At 58.2% G+C, this 17,734-nt stretch overlaps 1 protein-coding gene across 1 annotated transcript in view; it reads right to left on the bottom strand.

The window, feature by feature from the left end:
- FLNA (filamin A) overlaps positions 1 to 17,734 on the bottom strand; it is a 54,265-nt gene that overhangs the window by 3,760 nt on the left and 32,771 nt on the right. The window contains 11 exon segments of the mRNA XM_034071880.1: positions 600 to 818; positions 2,160 to 2,336; positions 4,563 to 4,695; positions 7,352 to 7,467; positions 9,216 to 9,353; positions 12,020 to 12,286; positions 13,455 to 13,577; positions 13,825 to 13,977; positions 15,047 to 15,250; positions 16,299 to 16,460; positions 16,904 to 17,077. Of these exon segments, the coding sequence (XP_033927771.1) occupies positions 600 to 818; positions 2,160 to 2,336; positions 4,563 to 4,695; positions 7,352 to 7,467; positions 9,216 to 9,353; positions 12,020 to 12,286; positions 13,455 to 13,577; positions 13,825 to 13,977; positions 15,047 to 15,250; positions 16,299 to 16,460; positions 16,904 to 17,077 (1,866 nt within the window).

A 17,734-nucleotide genomic window follows, 5' to 3' on the forward strand; every position in this document is an offset into this window, starting at 1 on the left:
CTGAGCCAAAACTGAGCTAAAACTGAGCTAAAACTGAGCCAAAACTGAGCCAAAACTGAGCTAAAACTGAGCCAAAACTGAGCTAAAACTGAGCCAAAACTGAGCTAAAACTGAGCTAAAACTGAGCTAAAACTGAGCCAAAACTGAGCCAAACCTGAGCCAAACCTGAGCTAAAACTGAGCTAAAACTGAGCCAAAACTGAGCTAAAACTGAGCTAAAACTGAGCTAAAACTGAGCTAAAACTGAGCTAAAACTGAGCCAAAACTGAGCCTAAACTGAGCCAAACCTGAGCCAAAACTGAGCTAAAACTGAGCTAAAACTGAGCCAAAACTGAGCCAAAACTGAGCTAAACCTGAGCCAAACCTGAGCCAAAACTAAGCTAAAACTGAGCTAAAACTGAGCTAAACCTGAGCCAAAACTGAGCTAAAACTGAGCCAAAACTGAGCCAAAACTGAGCTAAACCTGAGCCAAACCTGAGCCAAACCTGAGCCAAAACTGACCTAAAACTGACCTAAAACTGACTCAAACCACCCCAAACACCCCAACCCTGACCCCCCGCACCCCAACACCCATCAATGCCCCCCAGCCCCCCCCGTTACCGGTGATCTTGGCCTTGAAGGGGCTGCCCACGATGTGGTGGGGGCCTCCGTACTTGATGGCAATGAGGTAGCTGCCGGGGGCCATGGGGGTGTAAGACACCCGGTAACCCTCGGCACACTCCTGGCACTCCAGCTTCACCTTGGATGGGCCCTCGATGGTCACGGCAAGAGCACCGGGACCTGCCTTGGATGTGTTCACCACGAACTCTGCCGGGGAGCCTGGGGGGGGACATGGGACATGGCACCAAACTGACCCAAACTGACCCAAAACTGACCCAAAACCGACCCAAAACTGACCCAAACTGACCCAAACTGAACCAAACTGACCCAAACTGCCCCAAAACTGCCCTAAAACTGCACCAAACTCACCCAAACTGAACCAAACTGCACCAAACTGCCCCAAAACTGCCCTAAAACTGCACCAAACTCACCCAAACTGCACCAAACTGACCCAAAACTGCACCAAACTGACCCAAACTGACCCAAAACTGAACCAAACTGACCCAAAACTGAACCAAACTGAACCAAACTGACCCAAACTGAACCAAACTGAACCAAACTGACCCAAAACTGCCCTAAAACTGCACCAAATTCACCCAAACTGCACCAAACTGCACCAAACTGACCCAAACTGACCCAAACTGACCCAAAACTGACCCAAACTGAACCAAACTGAACCAAACTGACCCAAACTGAACCAAACTGACCCAAAACTGAACCAAACTGACCCAAAACTGACCCAAACTGACCCAAAACTGACCCAAACTGAACCAAACTGACCCAAACTGACCCAAACTGAACCAAACTGACCCAAACTGACCCAAACTGACCCAAACTGACCCAAACTGACCCAAACTGAACCAAACTGAACCAAACTGACCCAAACTGACCCAAACTGACCCAAACTGACCCAAAACTGACCCAAAACTGCACCAAACTGACCCAAACTGACCCAAACTGACCCAAACTGAACCAAACAGACCCAAACTGAACCAAACTGAACCAAACTGACCCAAAACTGCTCCAAACTGCCCCAAAACTGCCTGAAATAGCCCCAAAACCACCTCCACCAGCCCCAGCCCATCCTGAACTACCCAACCCCCAGCCCCATACCCCCTCACCCCATACCCCCCCCCAGCCACATGCCCCCCCCAGCCCCATACCCCTCCAGCCCCATACACCCCCTCACCCCATACCCCCCCCACCCCATACCCCCCCCCACCCCGTACCCCCCCATCCCCATACCCCCCACCCCATACCCCCCCATCCCCATACCCCCCACCCCATACCCCTCCAGCCCCATACACCCCCTCACCCCATACCCCCCCCCACCCCATATCCCCCCAGCCCCACACCCCCCCCCCACCCCATACCCCCCCACCCCATACCCCCCCCACCCCATATCCCCCCATCCCCATACCCCCCACCCCATACCCCCCCCACCCCATATCCCCCCCACCCCATACCCCCCCCACCCCATATCCCCCCAGCCCCACACCCCCCCCAGCTCCATACCCCCCCACCCCATACCCCCCACCCCATACCCCCCCCACCCCATACCTGTGGTGCCTCCCTCCAGGCCTGGCCCATAGGCAGACACTAGCCCTGGGTCTCCAGCCTGTCCTGGTTCCCCCACGCGCACCTTGAAGGGGCTCCCAGGGATGTGGGACCCCTCGAACGTGACATCGATGGAGTAGAGGCCGTTCTCCCGTGGGATGAACCTCACGGCGTACTTGTCTGGGGGGGATATGGGGGTCAGGGACCCATAGAGAGCAATGGGACCCATAGAGAGCAATGGGACCCATAGACACCAATGGGACCCGTGGGATGAACTGCACTGTGTACTTGTCTGGGGGGACATGGGGGTCAGGGACCCATAGACAGCAATGGGACCCATAGACACCAATGGGACCCATAGACACCAATGGGACCCATAGACAGCAATGGGACCCGTGGGATGAACCTCACGGCGTACTTGTCTGGGGGGACATGGGGGTCAGGGACCCATAGACAGCAATGGGACCCATAGACATCAATGGGACACATAGACACCAATGGGACCCATAGACAGCAATGGGACCCATAGACACCAATGGGACCCATAGACACCAATGGGACCCATAGACAGCAATGGGACCCATAGACACCAATGGGACCCATAGACACCAATGGGACCCATAGACACCAATGGGACCCATAGAGAGCAATGGGACCCATAGACACCAATGGGACCCGTGGGATGAACCGCACAGCGTACTTGTCTGGGGGGACATGGGGGTCGGGGACCCATAGACAGCAATGGGACCCATAGACACCAATGGGACCCATAGACACCAATGGGACCCGTGGGATGAACTGCACTGTGTACTTGTCTGGGGGGGACATGGGGGTCAGGGACCCATAGACACCAATGGGACCCATAGACACCAATGGGACCCGTGGGATGAACTGCACTGTGTACTCGTCTGGGGGGACATGGGGGTCAGGGACCCATAGACAGCAATGGGACCCATAGACACCAATGGGACCCGTGGGATGAACTGCACTGTGTACTTGTCTGGGGGGACATGGGGGTCAGGGACCCATAGACACCAATGGGACCCATAGACACCAATGGGACCCATAGACACCAATGGGACCCGTGGGATGAACCTCACGGCGTACTTGTCTGGGGGGACATGGGGGTCAGGGACCCATAGACACCAATGGGACCCATAGACACCAATGGGACCCATAGACAGCAGTGGGACCCATAGACACCAATGGGACCCGTGGGATGAACCTCACGGCGTACTTGTCTGGGGGGGACATGGGGGTCAGGGACCCATAGACACCAATGGGACCCATAGACACCAATGGGACCCATAGACACCAATGGGACCTGTGGGATGAACCTCACGGCGTACTTGTCTGGGGGGACATGGGGGTCAGGGACCCATAGACACCAATGGGACCCATAGACACCAATGGGACCCGTGGGATGAACTGCACTGTGTACTTGTCTGGGGGGGACATGGGGGTCAGGGACCCATAGATGTCAATGGGACACATAGACACCAATGGGACCCATAGACACCAATGGGACCCACAGACAGCAATGGGACCCGTGGGATGAACCTCACGGCGTACTTGTCTGGGGGGACATGGGGGTCAGGGACCCATAGATGTCAATGGGACCCATAGACACCAATGGGACCCGTGGGATGAACCGCACAGCCTACTTGTCTGGGGGGGACATGGGGGTCAGGGACCCATAGACACCAATGGGACCCATAGACACCAATGGGACCCATAGACACCAATGGGACCCGTGGGATGAACTGCACTGTGTACTTGTCTGGGGGGACATGGGGGTCAGGGACCCATAGACACCAATGGGACCCATAGACAGCAATGGGACCCACGGGATGAACCGCACCATGTACTTGTCTGGGGGGGACATGGGGGTCAGGGACCCATAGATGTCAATGGGACCCATAGACACCAATAGGACCCATAGACACCAATGGGACCCATAGACAGCAGTGGGACCCACAGACAGCAATGGGACCCGTGGGATGAACCTCACGGCGTACTCGTCTGGGGGGACATGGGGGTCAGGGACCCATGGACATCAGTGGGACCCATAGACACCAATGGGACCCATAGACACCAATGGACCTGCAGGATGAACCCCACCCCATACTTATCTGGGGGGGCAATGGGGTCAGGGGACCCCATAGCCATCCATGGGCCCCATAACCATCAATGAACCCAACCCCCACCGGGCACCCCCAGACCAGGTCACTTTAGGGAGCCCCTGAACTGTGTGGGGACCCCAAAATCCCCCTTGTACAGCATGGACAGAACCCAACCCATAGGGACCAGTCCCCCCCTGCAGGAGGCAGCAGTGGTTGAGCCCCGGGGGGGGGGGCAGAGGGGCTCGGGTGAGCCCATTGCAGGCGCAGGGGGGGGGGGGCTCACCTTCAGTGACCTCAGTGATGTGACACTGCTCCAGCGCCCCCGAGGGGCTGTGCACTTTGGCATCCAACACCCCCCGGGCCCCATTGAGGCTCACGGCGAAGGAGGCAGGTTGGTGAACCTTGAGCCCTGACTCCTGGGGGGGCAGAGACCGTCAGAGGGGGGGGGGCACCCCCAAAACGGGGGGGGCACCCCCAAAACGGGGGGGGCACCCCCAAAACCGGGGGGGAGCCCCAAACCCGGGGGGGGCACCCACAAAACGGGGGGGACACCCCCAAAACGGGGGGGGCACCCCCAAAACCGGGGGGAGCCCCAAACCCGGGGGGGGCACCCACAAAACGGGGGGGACACCCCCAAAACGGGGGGGGCACCCCCAAAACCGGGGGGAGCCCCAAACCCGGGGGGGCACCCCCAAAACGGGGGGGGCACCCCCAAAACGGGGGGGAGCCCCAAACCCGGGGGGGGCACCCCCAAAACGGGGGGGGCACCCCCAAAACCGGGGGGAGCCCCAAAACCGGGGGGAGCCCCAAACCTGGGGGGGGCACCCACAAAGTGGGGGGAGCATCCCCAAACCTGGGGGGGGGCACCCCCAAAACGGGGGGAGCCCCAAACCTGGGGGGGGCACCCACAAACCGAGGGGGGGCACCCCCAAAGCGGGGGGAGGGGATAGAGCCCAGCATTGCCCCACCCCCCCCCCCCCGCATCAAACCCCAGCTTAAAGGGGTTTAACCCCCCCCCCCACCCCCCAAGGACTGGGGGGGCTGCACCCCAAAACCTGGGTGCAAATGAGTGACACCCCCAAAGCCGAAGCCAGGGAGGGGGGAACTGAACCGGGTTTGGGGGGGTCAGGATCCCCCCATTGCCACTTACCTGATGGGGGTGGGGGGTTTAACGGGAGTGAGTGGGGACCCCGGCCCTGCTTTGGGGGTGCAGGGGGGTTTGGGGGGGCCGCTCACTCCCGTTAAAGCCCCTCCAGCCCCTGGTGACCCCCAAGTGGGGGGGGGGCTGTTAATAGCCTTTAAAAGAGGCACAAGAGAAACCCCCACAGACCCCCTCGGTTTGGGGGGGGGCAGCTTGGCCAGCGCGGGGACCCCAAAACCAACTGCAGCCCCCCTGGACCTGCCTGAGGCTCTGCTGTGCCCCACACCCCACTATGGGGCGATGCTGACCCTAAGGGTACCCCAAACCCCACTGAAGTCCCTGCTGGAGCTGTCTTGTGCCCTAGAGACCCCCCTAACCCTGCTGTGGGGCTCCCCCTTGAACCCCTCTATATGGCTCCACTACCCCCCATACCCCCTGAGACCCCCCTATATAGCTCCATATCCCCCTAAGAGCCCCTTGAGCCCCCTGAACCCCTCTATGTGGCTCCATTATCCCCCTGAGACCCATCCTAAATCCTCCTATAGGCTCCATATCCCCCTAAACCCCCCTATTATTTGGCTCCATTGTCCCCCTCAGACCCTCCTATACAGCTCCATATCCCCCTTGGACCCCCCTAAACTCCCCTACTTGGCTCCATTGTCCCCCTTAGACTCCCCTATCTGGCTCCATATCCCTGTTAGAGCCCCCGAACGGCTCCATATCCCCTTAAATGCCCCTAATACAGCTTCGTATCTCCCTTGGGCCCCCCCTAAACCCCCCTATTTGGCTCCATTGTCTCACTTAGACCCCCCTATTTGGCTCCATTGTCTCACTTAGACCCCCCTATTTGGCTCCATATCCCCTTAAGTGTCCTTATTTGGCTCCATTATCCCCCTTAGACCCCCCTGTGCAGCTCCATTATCACCCTTAGACCCCCCTGTACAGCTCCATATCCCCCTTGGACCCCCCTGTACAGCTCCATTATCCCCCTTAGACCCCCCTGTACAGCTCCATATCCCCCTTAGACCCCCCTGTACAGCTCCATTATCCCCCTTAGACCCCCCTGTACAGCTCCATATCCCCCTTGGACCCCCCTGTACAGCTCCATATCCCCCTTAGACCCCCCTGTACAGCTCCATTATCCCCCTTAGACCCCCCTGTACAGCTCCATATCCCCCTTAGACCCCCCTGTACAGCTCCATTATCCCCCTTAGACCCCCCTGTACAGCTCCATATCCCCCTTAGACCCCCCTGTACAGCTCCATATCCCCCTTGGACCCCCTAAACCTCCCTATCTGGCTCCATTGTCTCACTTAGACCCCCCTATTTGGCTCCATTGTCTCATTTAGACCCCCCTATTTGGCTCCATTGTCTCACTTAGACCCCCCTATTTGGCTCCATTGTCTCACTTAGACCCCCCTATTTGGCTCCATTGTCTCACTTAGACCCCCCTATTTGGCTCCATATCCCCTTAAGTGTCCTTATTTGGCTCCATTATCCCCCTTAGACCCCCCTGTACAGCTCCATATCCCCCTTAGACCCCCCTGTACAGCTCCATATCCCCCTTAGACCCCCCTGTACAGCTCCATATCCCCCTTAGACCCCCTGTACAGCTCCATATCCCCCTTAGACCCCCCTGTACAGCTCCATTATCCCCCTTAGACCCCCCTGTACAGCTCCATTATCCCCCTTAGACCCCCCTGTACAGCTCCATATCCCCCTTAGACCCCCCTGTACAGCTCCATTATCCCCCTTAGACCCCCCTGTACAGCTCCATATCCCCCTTGGACCCCCCTAAACCTCCCTATCTGGCTCCATTGCCCCCTAACCCCCCCCTATCTGGCTCCATCGCCCCCTAACCCCCCCCTCTATCCCCACCCCCCCCCCCCCCGTTGCCGGTGCTGCCCCCGGGGGTTTCTGGGGTGCCTCACCTGAAGGCTACAAACAGACAGGAGCCTGGAGGCCTCACATGGAGCTGCTGCCGTCACCACGAACGGGCTCTCGGGGACGTGCTCCTCATTGAACTTCACTGACACCTCATAGTCACCTGTGGGGGTGGGGCTGGTAATGGGGACCGGTATGGAGACCCCCATACAGACACCCCATAGAGACCCCCATACAGACCCCCCATGGACCCCATAGAGACCCCCCATGGACACCCCCATACAGACCCCCCATGGACCCCATACAGACACCCCCCATGGACCCCACATACAGACCCCCCATGGACACCCCCATACAGACCCCCATGGACCCCATACAGACCCCAACACAGACCCCCCATGGACCCCATACAGACACCCCATGGACCCCATACAGACCCCAACACAGACCCCCCCATGGACCCCAACACAGACCCCCCATGGACCCCAACACAGACCCCCCATGGACCCCCCATACAGACCCCCCATGGACCCCATACAGACCCCCCATGGACCCCAACACAGACCCCAACACAGACACCCCATGGACCCCAACACAGACCCCAACACAGACCCCCCATGGACCCCACATACAGACCCCCCATGGACCCCAACACAGACACCCCCCATGGACCCCAACACAGACCCCAACACAGACCCCCCATGGACCCCAACACAGACACCCCCCATGGACCCCAACACAGACCCCAACACAGACCCCCCATGGACCCCAACACAGACACCCCCCATGGACCCCAACACAGACCCCAACACAGACCCCCCATGGACCCCAACACAGAGCCCCCATGGACCCCAACACAGACCCCAACACAGACCCCCCATGGACCCCAACACAGACCCCAACACAGACCCCCCATGGACCCCAACACAGAGCCCCCCATGGACCCCAACACAGACCCCCCATGGACCCCAACACAGACCCCCCATGGACCCCATACAGACCCCAACACAGACCCCCCATGGACCCCAACACAGACCCCCCATGGACCCCATACAGACCCCACCACAGACCCCCCATGGACCCCAACACACACCCCCCATGGACCCCATACAGACCCCAACACAGACCCCCCATGGACCCCAACACAGACCCCCCATGGACCCCATACAGACCCCAACACAGACCCCCCATGGACCCCAACACAGACCCCCATAGACCCCAACACAGACACCCCCCATGGACCCCATACAGGCCCCCCATGGACCCCAACACAGACCCCCCATGGACCCCAACACAGACCCCAACACAGACCCCCATGGACCCCACATACAGACCCCCCATGGACCCCCCATGGACCCCAACACAGACCCCAACACAGACCCCCCATGGACCCCAACACAGACACCCCCCATGGACCCCAACACAGACCCCAACACAGACCCCCCATGGACCCCAACACAGAGCCCCATAGACCCCATACAGACCCCCCATGGACCCCAACACAGACCCCCCATGGACCCCAACACAGAGCCCCCATGGCCCACTATGGATTCCCTATAGATCCCCTATACAGAGCCCCCCCATGGATCCCCTATGGACCCTGAAACAAAGCCCCCCATAGATCCCCTATACAGAGCCCCCCATGGCCCCCTGTGGGTCCCGACACAGAGCCCCCCATAGATCCCCTACACAGAGCCCCCATGGCCCCCTATGGATCCCCCATACAGAGCCCCCCATGGCCCCCTATAGATCCCCTATACAGAGCCCCCCGTGGCCCCTATAGGTCCCCTACACAGAGCCCCCCATAGATCCCCTATAGAGCCCCCCATAGGTCCCCCATAGATCCCCTATACAGAGCCCCCCATGGCCCCCTACAGATCCCCTATACATGGAGCCTGCCCATGCCCGTACCCGGCTCCTGCACCACATAGGAGACCCCACAGGACCCATCCTTGCGGTCCTCGAAGGCAATCTCAGCCTTGCTGGGCCCCTCGACGGCAATGGAGAGACCTCCAGCACCTGCCTCCCGGGTCCAGATGCTGAACTCGGCTGTTGGGGGCACCGGGAGGGGGGTCAGGGAGCCCCAAAGCCATGAGAGACCCCAACAACCCCCCCCAGGTTTATCTAGCTATCAGGTAGATCTATTGAGATCAGGGTTAGGTGTATCTGCATCAGGTTTAGGTGTATCTGCATCAGGTTTAGGTGTATCTGCATCAGGTTTAGGTGTATCTGCATCAGGTTTAGTTGTATATCAGGTTTAGGTGTATCTGCATCAGGTTTAGTTGTCTATCAGGTTTAGGTGTATCTGCATCAGGTTTAGGTGTCTATCAGGGTTAGGTGTATCTGCATCAGGTTTAGGTGTATCTGCATCAAGTTTAGTTGTATATCAGGTTTAGGTGTATCTGCATCAGGTTTAGGTGTCTATCAGGGTTAGGTGTATCTGCATCAGGTTTAGGTGTATCTGCATCAAGTTTAGTTGTATATCAGGTTTAGGTGTATCTGCATCAGGTTTAGGTGTCTATCAGGGTTAGGTGTATCTGCATCAGGTTTAGGTGTCTATCAGGGTTAGGTGTATCTGCATCAGGTTTAGGTGTATCTGCATCAAGTTTAGTTGTATATCAGGTTTAGGTGTATCTGCATCAAGTTTAGTTGTATATCAGGTTTAGGTGTATCTGCATCAGGTTTAGGTGTATCTGCATCAGGTTTAGTTGTCTATCAGGTTTAGGTGTATCTGCATCAGGTTTAGTTGTCTATCAGGTTTAGGTGTATCTGCATCAGGTTTAGGTGTCTATCAGGGTTAGGTGTATCTGCATCAGGTTTAGGTGTATCTGCATCAAGTTTAGTTGTATATCAGGTTTAGGTGTATCTGCATCAGGTTTAGGTGTCTATCAGGTTTAGGTGTATCTGCATCAGGTTTAGGTGTACCTGCATCAGGTTTAGGTGTCTACAAGGTTCAGGTGTATCTGCATCATATTTAGGAGTATCTGCATCAGGTTTAGGTGTCTAACAGGTTTAGGTGTATCTGCATCAGGTTTAGGTGTATCTGCATCAGGTTTAGTTGTCTATCAGGTTTAGGTGTATCTGCATCAGGTTTAGGTGTCTATCAGGTTTAGGTGTACCTGCATCAGGTTTAGGTGTCTACAAGGTTCAGGTGTATCTGCATCATATTTAGGAGTATCTGCATCAGGTTTAGGTGTCTAACAGGTTTAGGTGTCTAACAGGTTTAGGTGTATCTGTGTCAGGTTTAGGTGTCTATCAGGTTTAGGTGTCTAACAGGTTTAGGTGTATCTGTGTCAGGTTTAGGTGTCTATCAGGTTTAGGTGTATCTATGTCAGGTTTAGGTGTCTCTCTATTAGGTTTAGGTGTCTATGAGGTTTAGGTGTCTATCAGGTTTAGGTGTCTATGAGGTTTAGGTGTATATCAGGTTTAGGTGTCTATCAGGTTCAGGTGTCTATCAGGTTCAGGTGTATCTATGTCAGGTTTAGGTGTCTCTCTATTAGGTTTAGGTGTATATCAGGTTTAGGTGTCTATGAGGTTTAGGTGTCTATCAGGTTTAGGTGTCTATGAGGTTTAGGTGTATATCAGGTTTAGGTGTCTATGAGGTTTAGGTGTCTATCAGGTTTAGGTGTCTATGAGGTTTAGGTGTATATCAGGTTTAGGTGTCTATGAGGTTTAGGTGTCTATGAGGTTTAGGTGTCTATGAGGTTTAGGTGTCTATCAGGTTCAGGTGTATCTATGTCAGGTTTAGGTGTCTCTCTATTAGGTTTAGGTGTCTATGAGGTTTAGGTGTCTATGAGGTTTAGGTGTCTATGAGGTTTAGGTGTCTATGAGGTTTAGTTGTCTATCAGGTTCAGGTGTCTATCAGGTTTAGGTGTCTATCAGGTTCAGGTGTCTATCAGGTTCAGGTGTATATCAGGTTTAGGTGTCTATCAGGTTCAGGTGTATATCAGGCTCAGGTGTGTATCAGGCTCAGGTGTGTATCAGGCTCAGGTGTATATCAGGCTCAGGTGTACCTGCATCAGGTTCAGGTGTCTATCAGGCTCAGGTGTATATCACGTTCAGGTGTATCTGCATCAGGTTTAGGTGTCTCTCTATCAGGTTCAGGTGTCTATCAGGTTTAGGTGTATATCAGGTTCAGGTGTGTATCAGGCTCAGGTGTCTATCAGGCTCAGGTGTCTATCAGGTTCAGGTGTCTATCAGGTTCAGGTGTATATCAGGCTCAGGTGTCTATCAGGCTCAGGTGTCTATCAGGTTCAGGTGTATATCAGGCTCAGGTGTCTATCAGGCTCAGGTGTACCTGCACCAGTGCAGGTGTCTCTATACCCCATTCAGGTGTATATCAGGTTCAGGTGTCTATCAGGTTTAGGTGTCTATCAGGTTCAGGTGTATCTATGTCAGGTTTAGGTGTATATCAGGTTCAGGTGTCTATCAGGTTTAGGTGTCTATCAGGTTCAGGTGTATCTATGTCAGGTTTAGGTGTATATCAGGCTCAGGTGTCTATCAGGCTCAGGTGTATATCAGGTTCAGGTGTCTATCAGGTTCAGGTGTGTATCAGGTTCAGGTGTCTATCAGGTTCAGGTGTATCTATGTCAGGTTCAGGTGTCTATCAGGTTCAGGTGTCTATCAGGTTCAGGTGTCTATCAGGCTCAGTTGTACCTGCACCAGTGCAGGTGTCTCTATACCCCATTCAGGTGTGCCTGTACCCCCACACTCACCTGGCACCCCAACCTCAGCTCGCTCCAGGCCGGGTCCCCCAGCTCGCACCTTGTGAGCGCCGCCCTCGCCCAGCGGCCCCACAGTGAACTGGAAGGGGCTGCCGGGCACGTGCTGCCCGCGGTCCTTGACGCTCACCGAGTGGACTCCGGTCTCAACCGGTACGAACCGGATGCTGTAGGCGCCACCCTCCCCCTCCAGCGCCTGTGCCGGCACCGCCTGACCCGAGGGTCCCGTCACCAGCGCGGTCACCTCGTGCTCGCTCACATCTGGGGGGGGGATGGGGGGTCAGGGGCAGCCGGAGACACCCCACACACCCCATTGTACCTCTATGGTGGGAGAGGGAGGGGGGCATCGGGGTCACCACCATGGGTCATGGTGCAGCCCACCATGGGTCAGTGGGGACATGGGGCACCCCATGCGTCATTGGGGTGTCCACCATGGGGCACCCCCTATGGGTCATTGTGCCCCCCATAGGTCACCCCCTATGGGTCATTGTGCCCCCCATGGGTCACCCTCAATGGGTCATTGTGCCCCCCATAGGTCACCCCCTATGGGTCATTGTGCCCCCCATGGGTCACCCCCAATGGGTCATTGTGCCCCCCATAGGTCACCCCCAATGGGTCATTGTGCCCCCCATGCGTCACCCCCTATGGGTCATTGTGCCCCCCATGGGTCACCCCCTATGGGTCATTGTGCCCCCCATAGGTCACCCCCTATGGGTCATTGTGCCCCCCATGGGTCACCCCCTATGGGTCATTGTGCCCCCCATGGGTCACCCCCTATGGGTCATTGTGCCCCCCATAGGTCACCCCCTATGGGTCAATGTGCCCCCCATGGGTCACCCCCAATGGGTCATTGTGCCCCCCATGGGTCACCCCCAATGGGTCATTGTGCCCCCCATAGGTCACCCCCTATGGGTCAATGTGCCCCCCATAGGTCACCCCCTATGGGTCAATGTGCCCCCCATAGGTCACCCCCTATGGGTCAATGTGCCCCCCATGGGTCACCCCCTATGGGTCATTGTGCCCCCCATAGGTCACCCCCTATGGGTCAATGTGCCCCCCATGGGTCACCCCCTATGGGTCATTGTGCCCCCCATAGGTCACCCCCTATGGGTCAATGTGCCCCCCATAGGTCACCCCCTATGGGTCAATGTGCCCCCCATAGGTCACCCCCTATGGGTCAATGTGCCCCCCATGGGTCACCCCCTATGGGTCATTGTGCCCCCCATAGGTCACCCCCAATGGGTCATTGTGCCCCCCATAGGTCACCCCCAATGGGTCATTGTGCCCCCCATAGGTCACCCCCTATGGGTCAATGTGCCCCCCATAGGTCACCCCCAATGGGTCAATGTGCCCCCCATGGGTCACCCCCTATGGGTCAATGTGCCCCCCATGGGTCACCCCCTATGGGTCATTGCCCCCCCTCACTCACCGGGCACCTTGAGGCTGAGGTCACAGGCAGAGCCCACACTGGCCTCGGGGGGGGCTCGGCGCCGGCGAGTGATGCTCTCCTTGACCCGGCCCTCACCTGTCACCTTCACTGAGAACGGGCTCCCTGGGGGGGGTCAGAACCCATATAGACACCATAGACACACCATAGACACCTCATAGACCCCATAGGCACCGTAGACCCCCCACAGACTCCATAGACACCCCATTGACGCCCTAGACCCCCCATAGACACCCGATAAGACATCCCATAGACCCCGCATAGAACCCCCATAGACACCCCATAGACACTTCATAGACCCCATAGACACCCCATAGACCCCCCCCAGACCCCCCCCATCCCCAAGGCGCACCAGGCACATGCTGGTCAGCAAACTTGAGGGAGATGATGTAGTTGCCAGGCTCTGTGGGGCAGTAGGACACGCGGCAGGTCCCGTCCTCCAGCTCCTCTGTGGTGATGTCCACCTTGCTGGGGCCCTCGATGGACAGGCTCAGCCCCCCATACCCTGCCGTGGGGCACAGGGCTGTCAGTGGGGTGGGACACCCCCTGCTTGTGGGGGGGCAGAGGGGGGGTGCTATGGGGGGAGCAGGGGGTGCTCTGGGTACTATGATGATGCTCTGGTTGCTATGGGGATGCTCTGGTTGCTATGGGGATGCTCTGGTTGCTGTGGGGATGCTCTGGGGATGCTCTGGTTGCTCTGGGGATGCTATGGGTGCTCTGGGGATGCTCTGGTTGCCATGGGGATGTTCTGGGTGCCATGGGGATGCTCTGGGGATGCTCTGGTTGCCATGGGGATGTTCTGGGTGCCATGGGGATGCTCTGGGGATGCTCTGGTTGCTATGGGAATGCTCTGGGGTTGCTATGGGGATGCTCTGGGGATGCTCTGGGTGCCATGGGGATGCTCTGGTTGCTAAGGGGATGCTCTGGGGTTGCCATGGGGATGCTCTGGGTGCCATGGGAATGCTATGATTGCTATGGGGTTGCTATGGGGATGCTCTGGTTGCCATAGGGATGCTCTGGGGATGCTATGGTTGCATAGGGATGCTATGGGGATGCTGTGGAGATGCTCAGGTTGCCATGGGGTTGCCATAGGGATGCTCTGGGGATGCTGTGGGGATGCTCAGGTTGCCATGGGGTTGCCATGGGGATGCTATGGGGATGCTGTGGTTGCCATAGGGATGCTCTGGGGATGCTATGGTTGCATAGGGATGCTATGGGGATGCTCTGGGGATGCTCAGGTTGCCATGGGGTTGCCATAGGGATGCTATGGGGATGCTGTGGGGATGCTCAGGTTGCCATGGGGTTGCCATGGGGATGCTGTGGGGATGCTCTGGTTGCCATAGGGATGCTCTGGGGATGCTATGGTTGCATAGGGATGCTATGGGGATGCTGTGGGGATGCTCAGGTTGCCATGGGGTTGCCATAGGGATGCTATGAGGATGCTGTGGGGATGCTCAGGTTGCCATGGGGTTGCCATAGGGATGCTATGGGGATGCTGTGGGTGCTATGGGGATGCTATGGGGATGCTGTGGGTGCTATGGGGATGCTGTGTGTGCCATGGGGGGTGCGGGTACCGGCGTCGCGGGTGTCGATGGTGAAGTGCGCGGGCTCAAAGGTTCGTCCCTCGCGCAGTCCTGGCCCCGTCACCCGCACACGGGCAGCGTCACCCAGCTCAGCCTGGCTGATGGTGACGGTAATGGGGCTGCGCGGCACCGGCTGCCCCCCCCGCAGCACGTGCACCAGGTGCTCCCCCACCTCCTGCGGCACGAACGAGATGCCTGCGGGCACAGCAAGGGGTTAGGGTTAGGGATAGGGGGTACAGGGGTAGGGGGGTATGGGGATAGGGGGGTACAGGGATAGGGGGATACAGGGATATGGGGTATGGGATATGGGAATATGGGGTATAGGGGATATGGGGATGCAACAATATGGGGATACAGGGATATGGAGCTATGGGGACAGAGAGCTATGGGGCTATGGGGATGCAGGGATAAAGGGCTATGGGGTACAGGGCTATGGGGTACAGGTGTATGGGGCACAGGGCTATGGGGTACAGGTGTATGGGGCACAGGGCTATGGGGTACAGGTGTATGGGGTACAGATGTACAGGGCTATGGGGTACAGGGCTATGGGGCACAGGTGTATGGGGTACAGGGCTATGGGGCACAGGGCTATGGGGTACAGGTGTATGGGGTACAGATGTACAGGGCTATGGGGCACAGGGCTATGGGGTACAGGTGTATGGGGCACAGGGCTATGGGGCTATGGGGCACAGGGCTATGGGGCACAGGGCTATGGGGCACAGGGCTATGGGGTACAGGGCTATGGGGTACAGGTGTATGGGGCACAGGGCTATGGGGCACAGGGCTATGGGGTACAGGTGTATGGGGCACAGGGCTATGGGGCACAGGGCTATGGGGTACAGGGCTATGGGGTACAGGTGTATGGGGCACAGGTGTATGGGGCTATGGGGCACAGGGCTATGGGGCTATGGGGCACAGGGCTATGGGGCACAGGGCTATGGGGTACAGGTGTATGGGGTACAGGTGTATGGGGCACAGGGCTATGGGGCACAGGGCTATGGGGCTATGGGGCACAGGGCTATGGGGCACAGGGCTATGGGGCACAGGGCTATGGGGCTATGGGGCACAGGGCTATGGGGCACAGGGCTATGGGGCTATGGGGCACAGGGCTATGGGGCACAGGGCTATGGGGTACAGGTGTATGGGGTACAGATGTACAGGGCTATGGGGTACAGGTGTATGGGGCACAGGGCTATGGGGCTATGGGGCACAGGGCTATGGGGCTATGGGGCAGGTCCCTCACCAACACGCCCGTTGCGCAGGCGCTTCAGCTGACAAGGCTCCTTGCGGCCCGAGGGGGAGGTGACAGTCGCTGTCAGTTGGCTCAGGTCACTCTCCCCCAGCTCCAGGGGGATGTCAGCCGAGGCCCCAACCTTGAGGTGGGACTGGCGCAGGCTGGAGTCTCCTGGGGGGGACACAGTGACCGCAGTGACACCCACTGCATCCCATTGCCTCCCATTACCCCCCACTGCATCCCACTGCATCCCATTGCCTCCCATTGCCTCCCATTGCATCCCATTGCCTCCCACTGCCTCCCATTGCCTCCCACTGCATCCCACTGCATCCCATTGCATCCCATTGCCTCCCATTGCCCCCCACTGCATCCCATTGCCTCCCATTGCCTCCCATTGCCTCCCATTGCCTCCCATTGCCCCCCACTGCATCCCACTGCATCCCATTGCCCCCCATTGCCTCCCACTGCATCCCATTGCCTCCCATTGCCCCCCACTGCATCCCACTGCATCCCATTGCCTCCCATTGCCCCCCACTGCATCCCACTGCATCCCATTGCCCCCCATTGCCCCCCATTGCCCCCCATTGCCCCCCATGCCCCCCGGCAGCCGGTACCGGTGATGCGCGCGGTGAAGGGGCTCCCGGGGATGTGCTTCTCGTTGTACTTGACCACGATGCTGTAGTCTCCAGGCAGCACAGGCAGGTAGGAGACTGTACATGTCCCGTCCTGGTTGTCAGTGCAGCTCAGCTCTGCCTTGGACGGCCCCTCCACTGCCAGCGACAGCCCTCCTGGGGGGGGTACAGGGGTGAGGGGGGGTACGGTGATGGGGGGGGTACGGTGATATGGGGGGTACGGTGATGGGGGGGGTACGGTGATGAGGGGGGGTACGGTGATGAGGGGGGGTACGGTGATGGGGGGGGTACGGTGATATGGGGGGTACGGTGATGGGGGGGGGGTACGGTGATGAGGGGGGGTACGGTGATGGGGGGGGTACGGTGATGGGGGGGGTATGGTGATGGGGGGGGGTACGGTGATGAGGGGGGTACGGTGATGGGGGGGGTATGGTGATGAGGGGGGTACGGTGATGGGGGGGGTACGGTGATGGGGGGGGTACGGTGATGGGGGGGGGTACAGTGATGGGGGGGGTATGGTGATGAGGGGGGTACGGTGATGGGGGGGGTACGGTGATGAGGGGGGGTACGGTGATGAGGGGGGGTATGGTGATATGGGGGGTATGGTGATATGGGGGGTACGGTGATGGGGGGGGTATGGTGATATGGGGGGTACGGTGATGGGGGGGGGTACGGTGATGAGGAGGGGTACGGTGATGAGGGGGGTACGGTGATGGGGGGGGGTACGGTGATGGGGGGGGGGTACGGTGATGAGGGGGGTACGGTGATGGGGGGGGTACAGTGATGGGGGGGGTACGGTGATGGGGGGGGGTA

The sequence above is a fragment of the Melopsittacus undulatus genome, chromosome 22 (genome assembly GCF_012275295.1).
Source record: "Melopsittacus undulatus isolate bMelUnd1 chromosome 22, bMelUnd1.mat.Z, whole genome shotgun sequence".
NCBI lineage: Eukaryota > Metazoa > Chordata > Aves > Psittaciformes > Psittaculidae > Melopsittacus > Melopsittacus undulatus.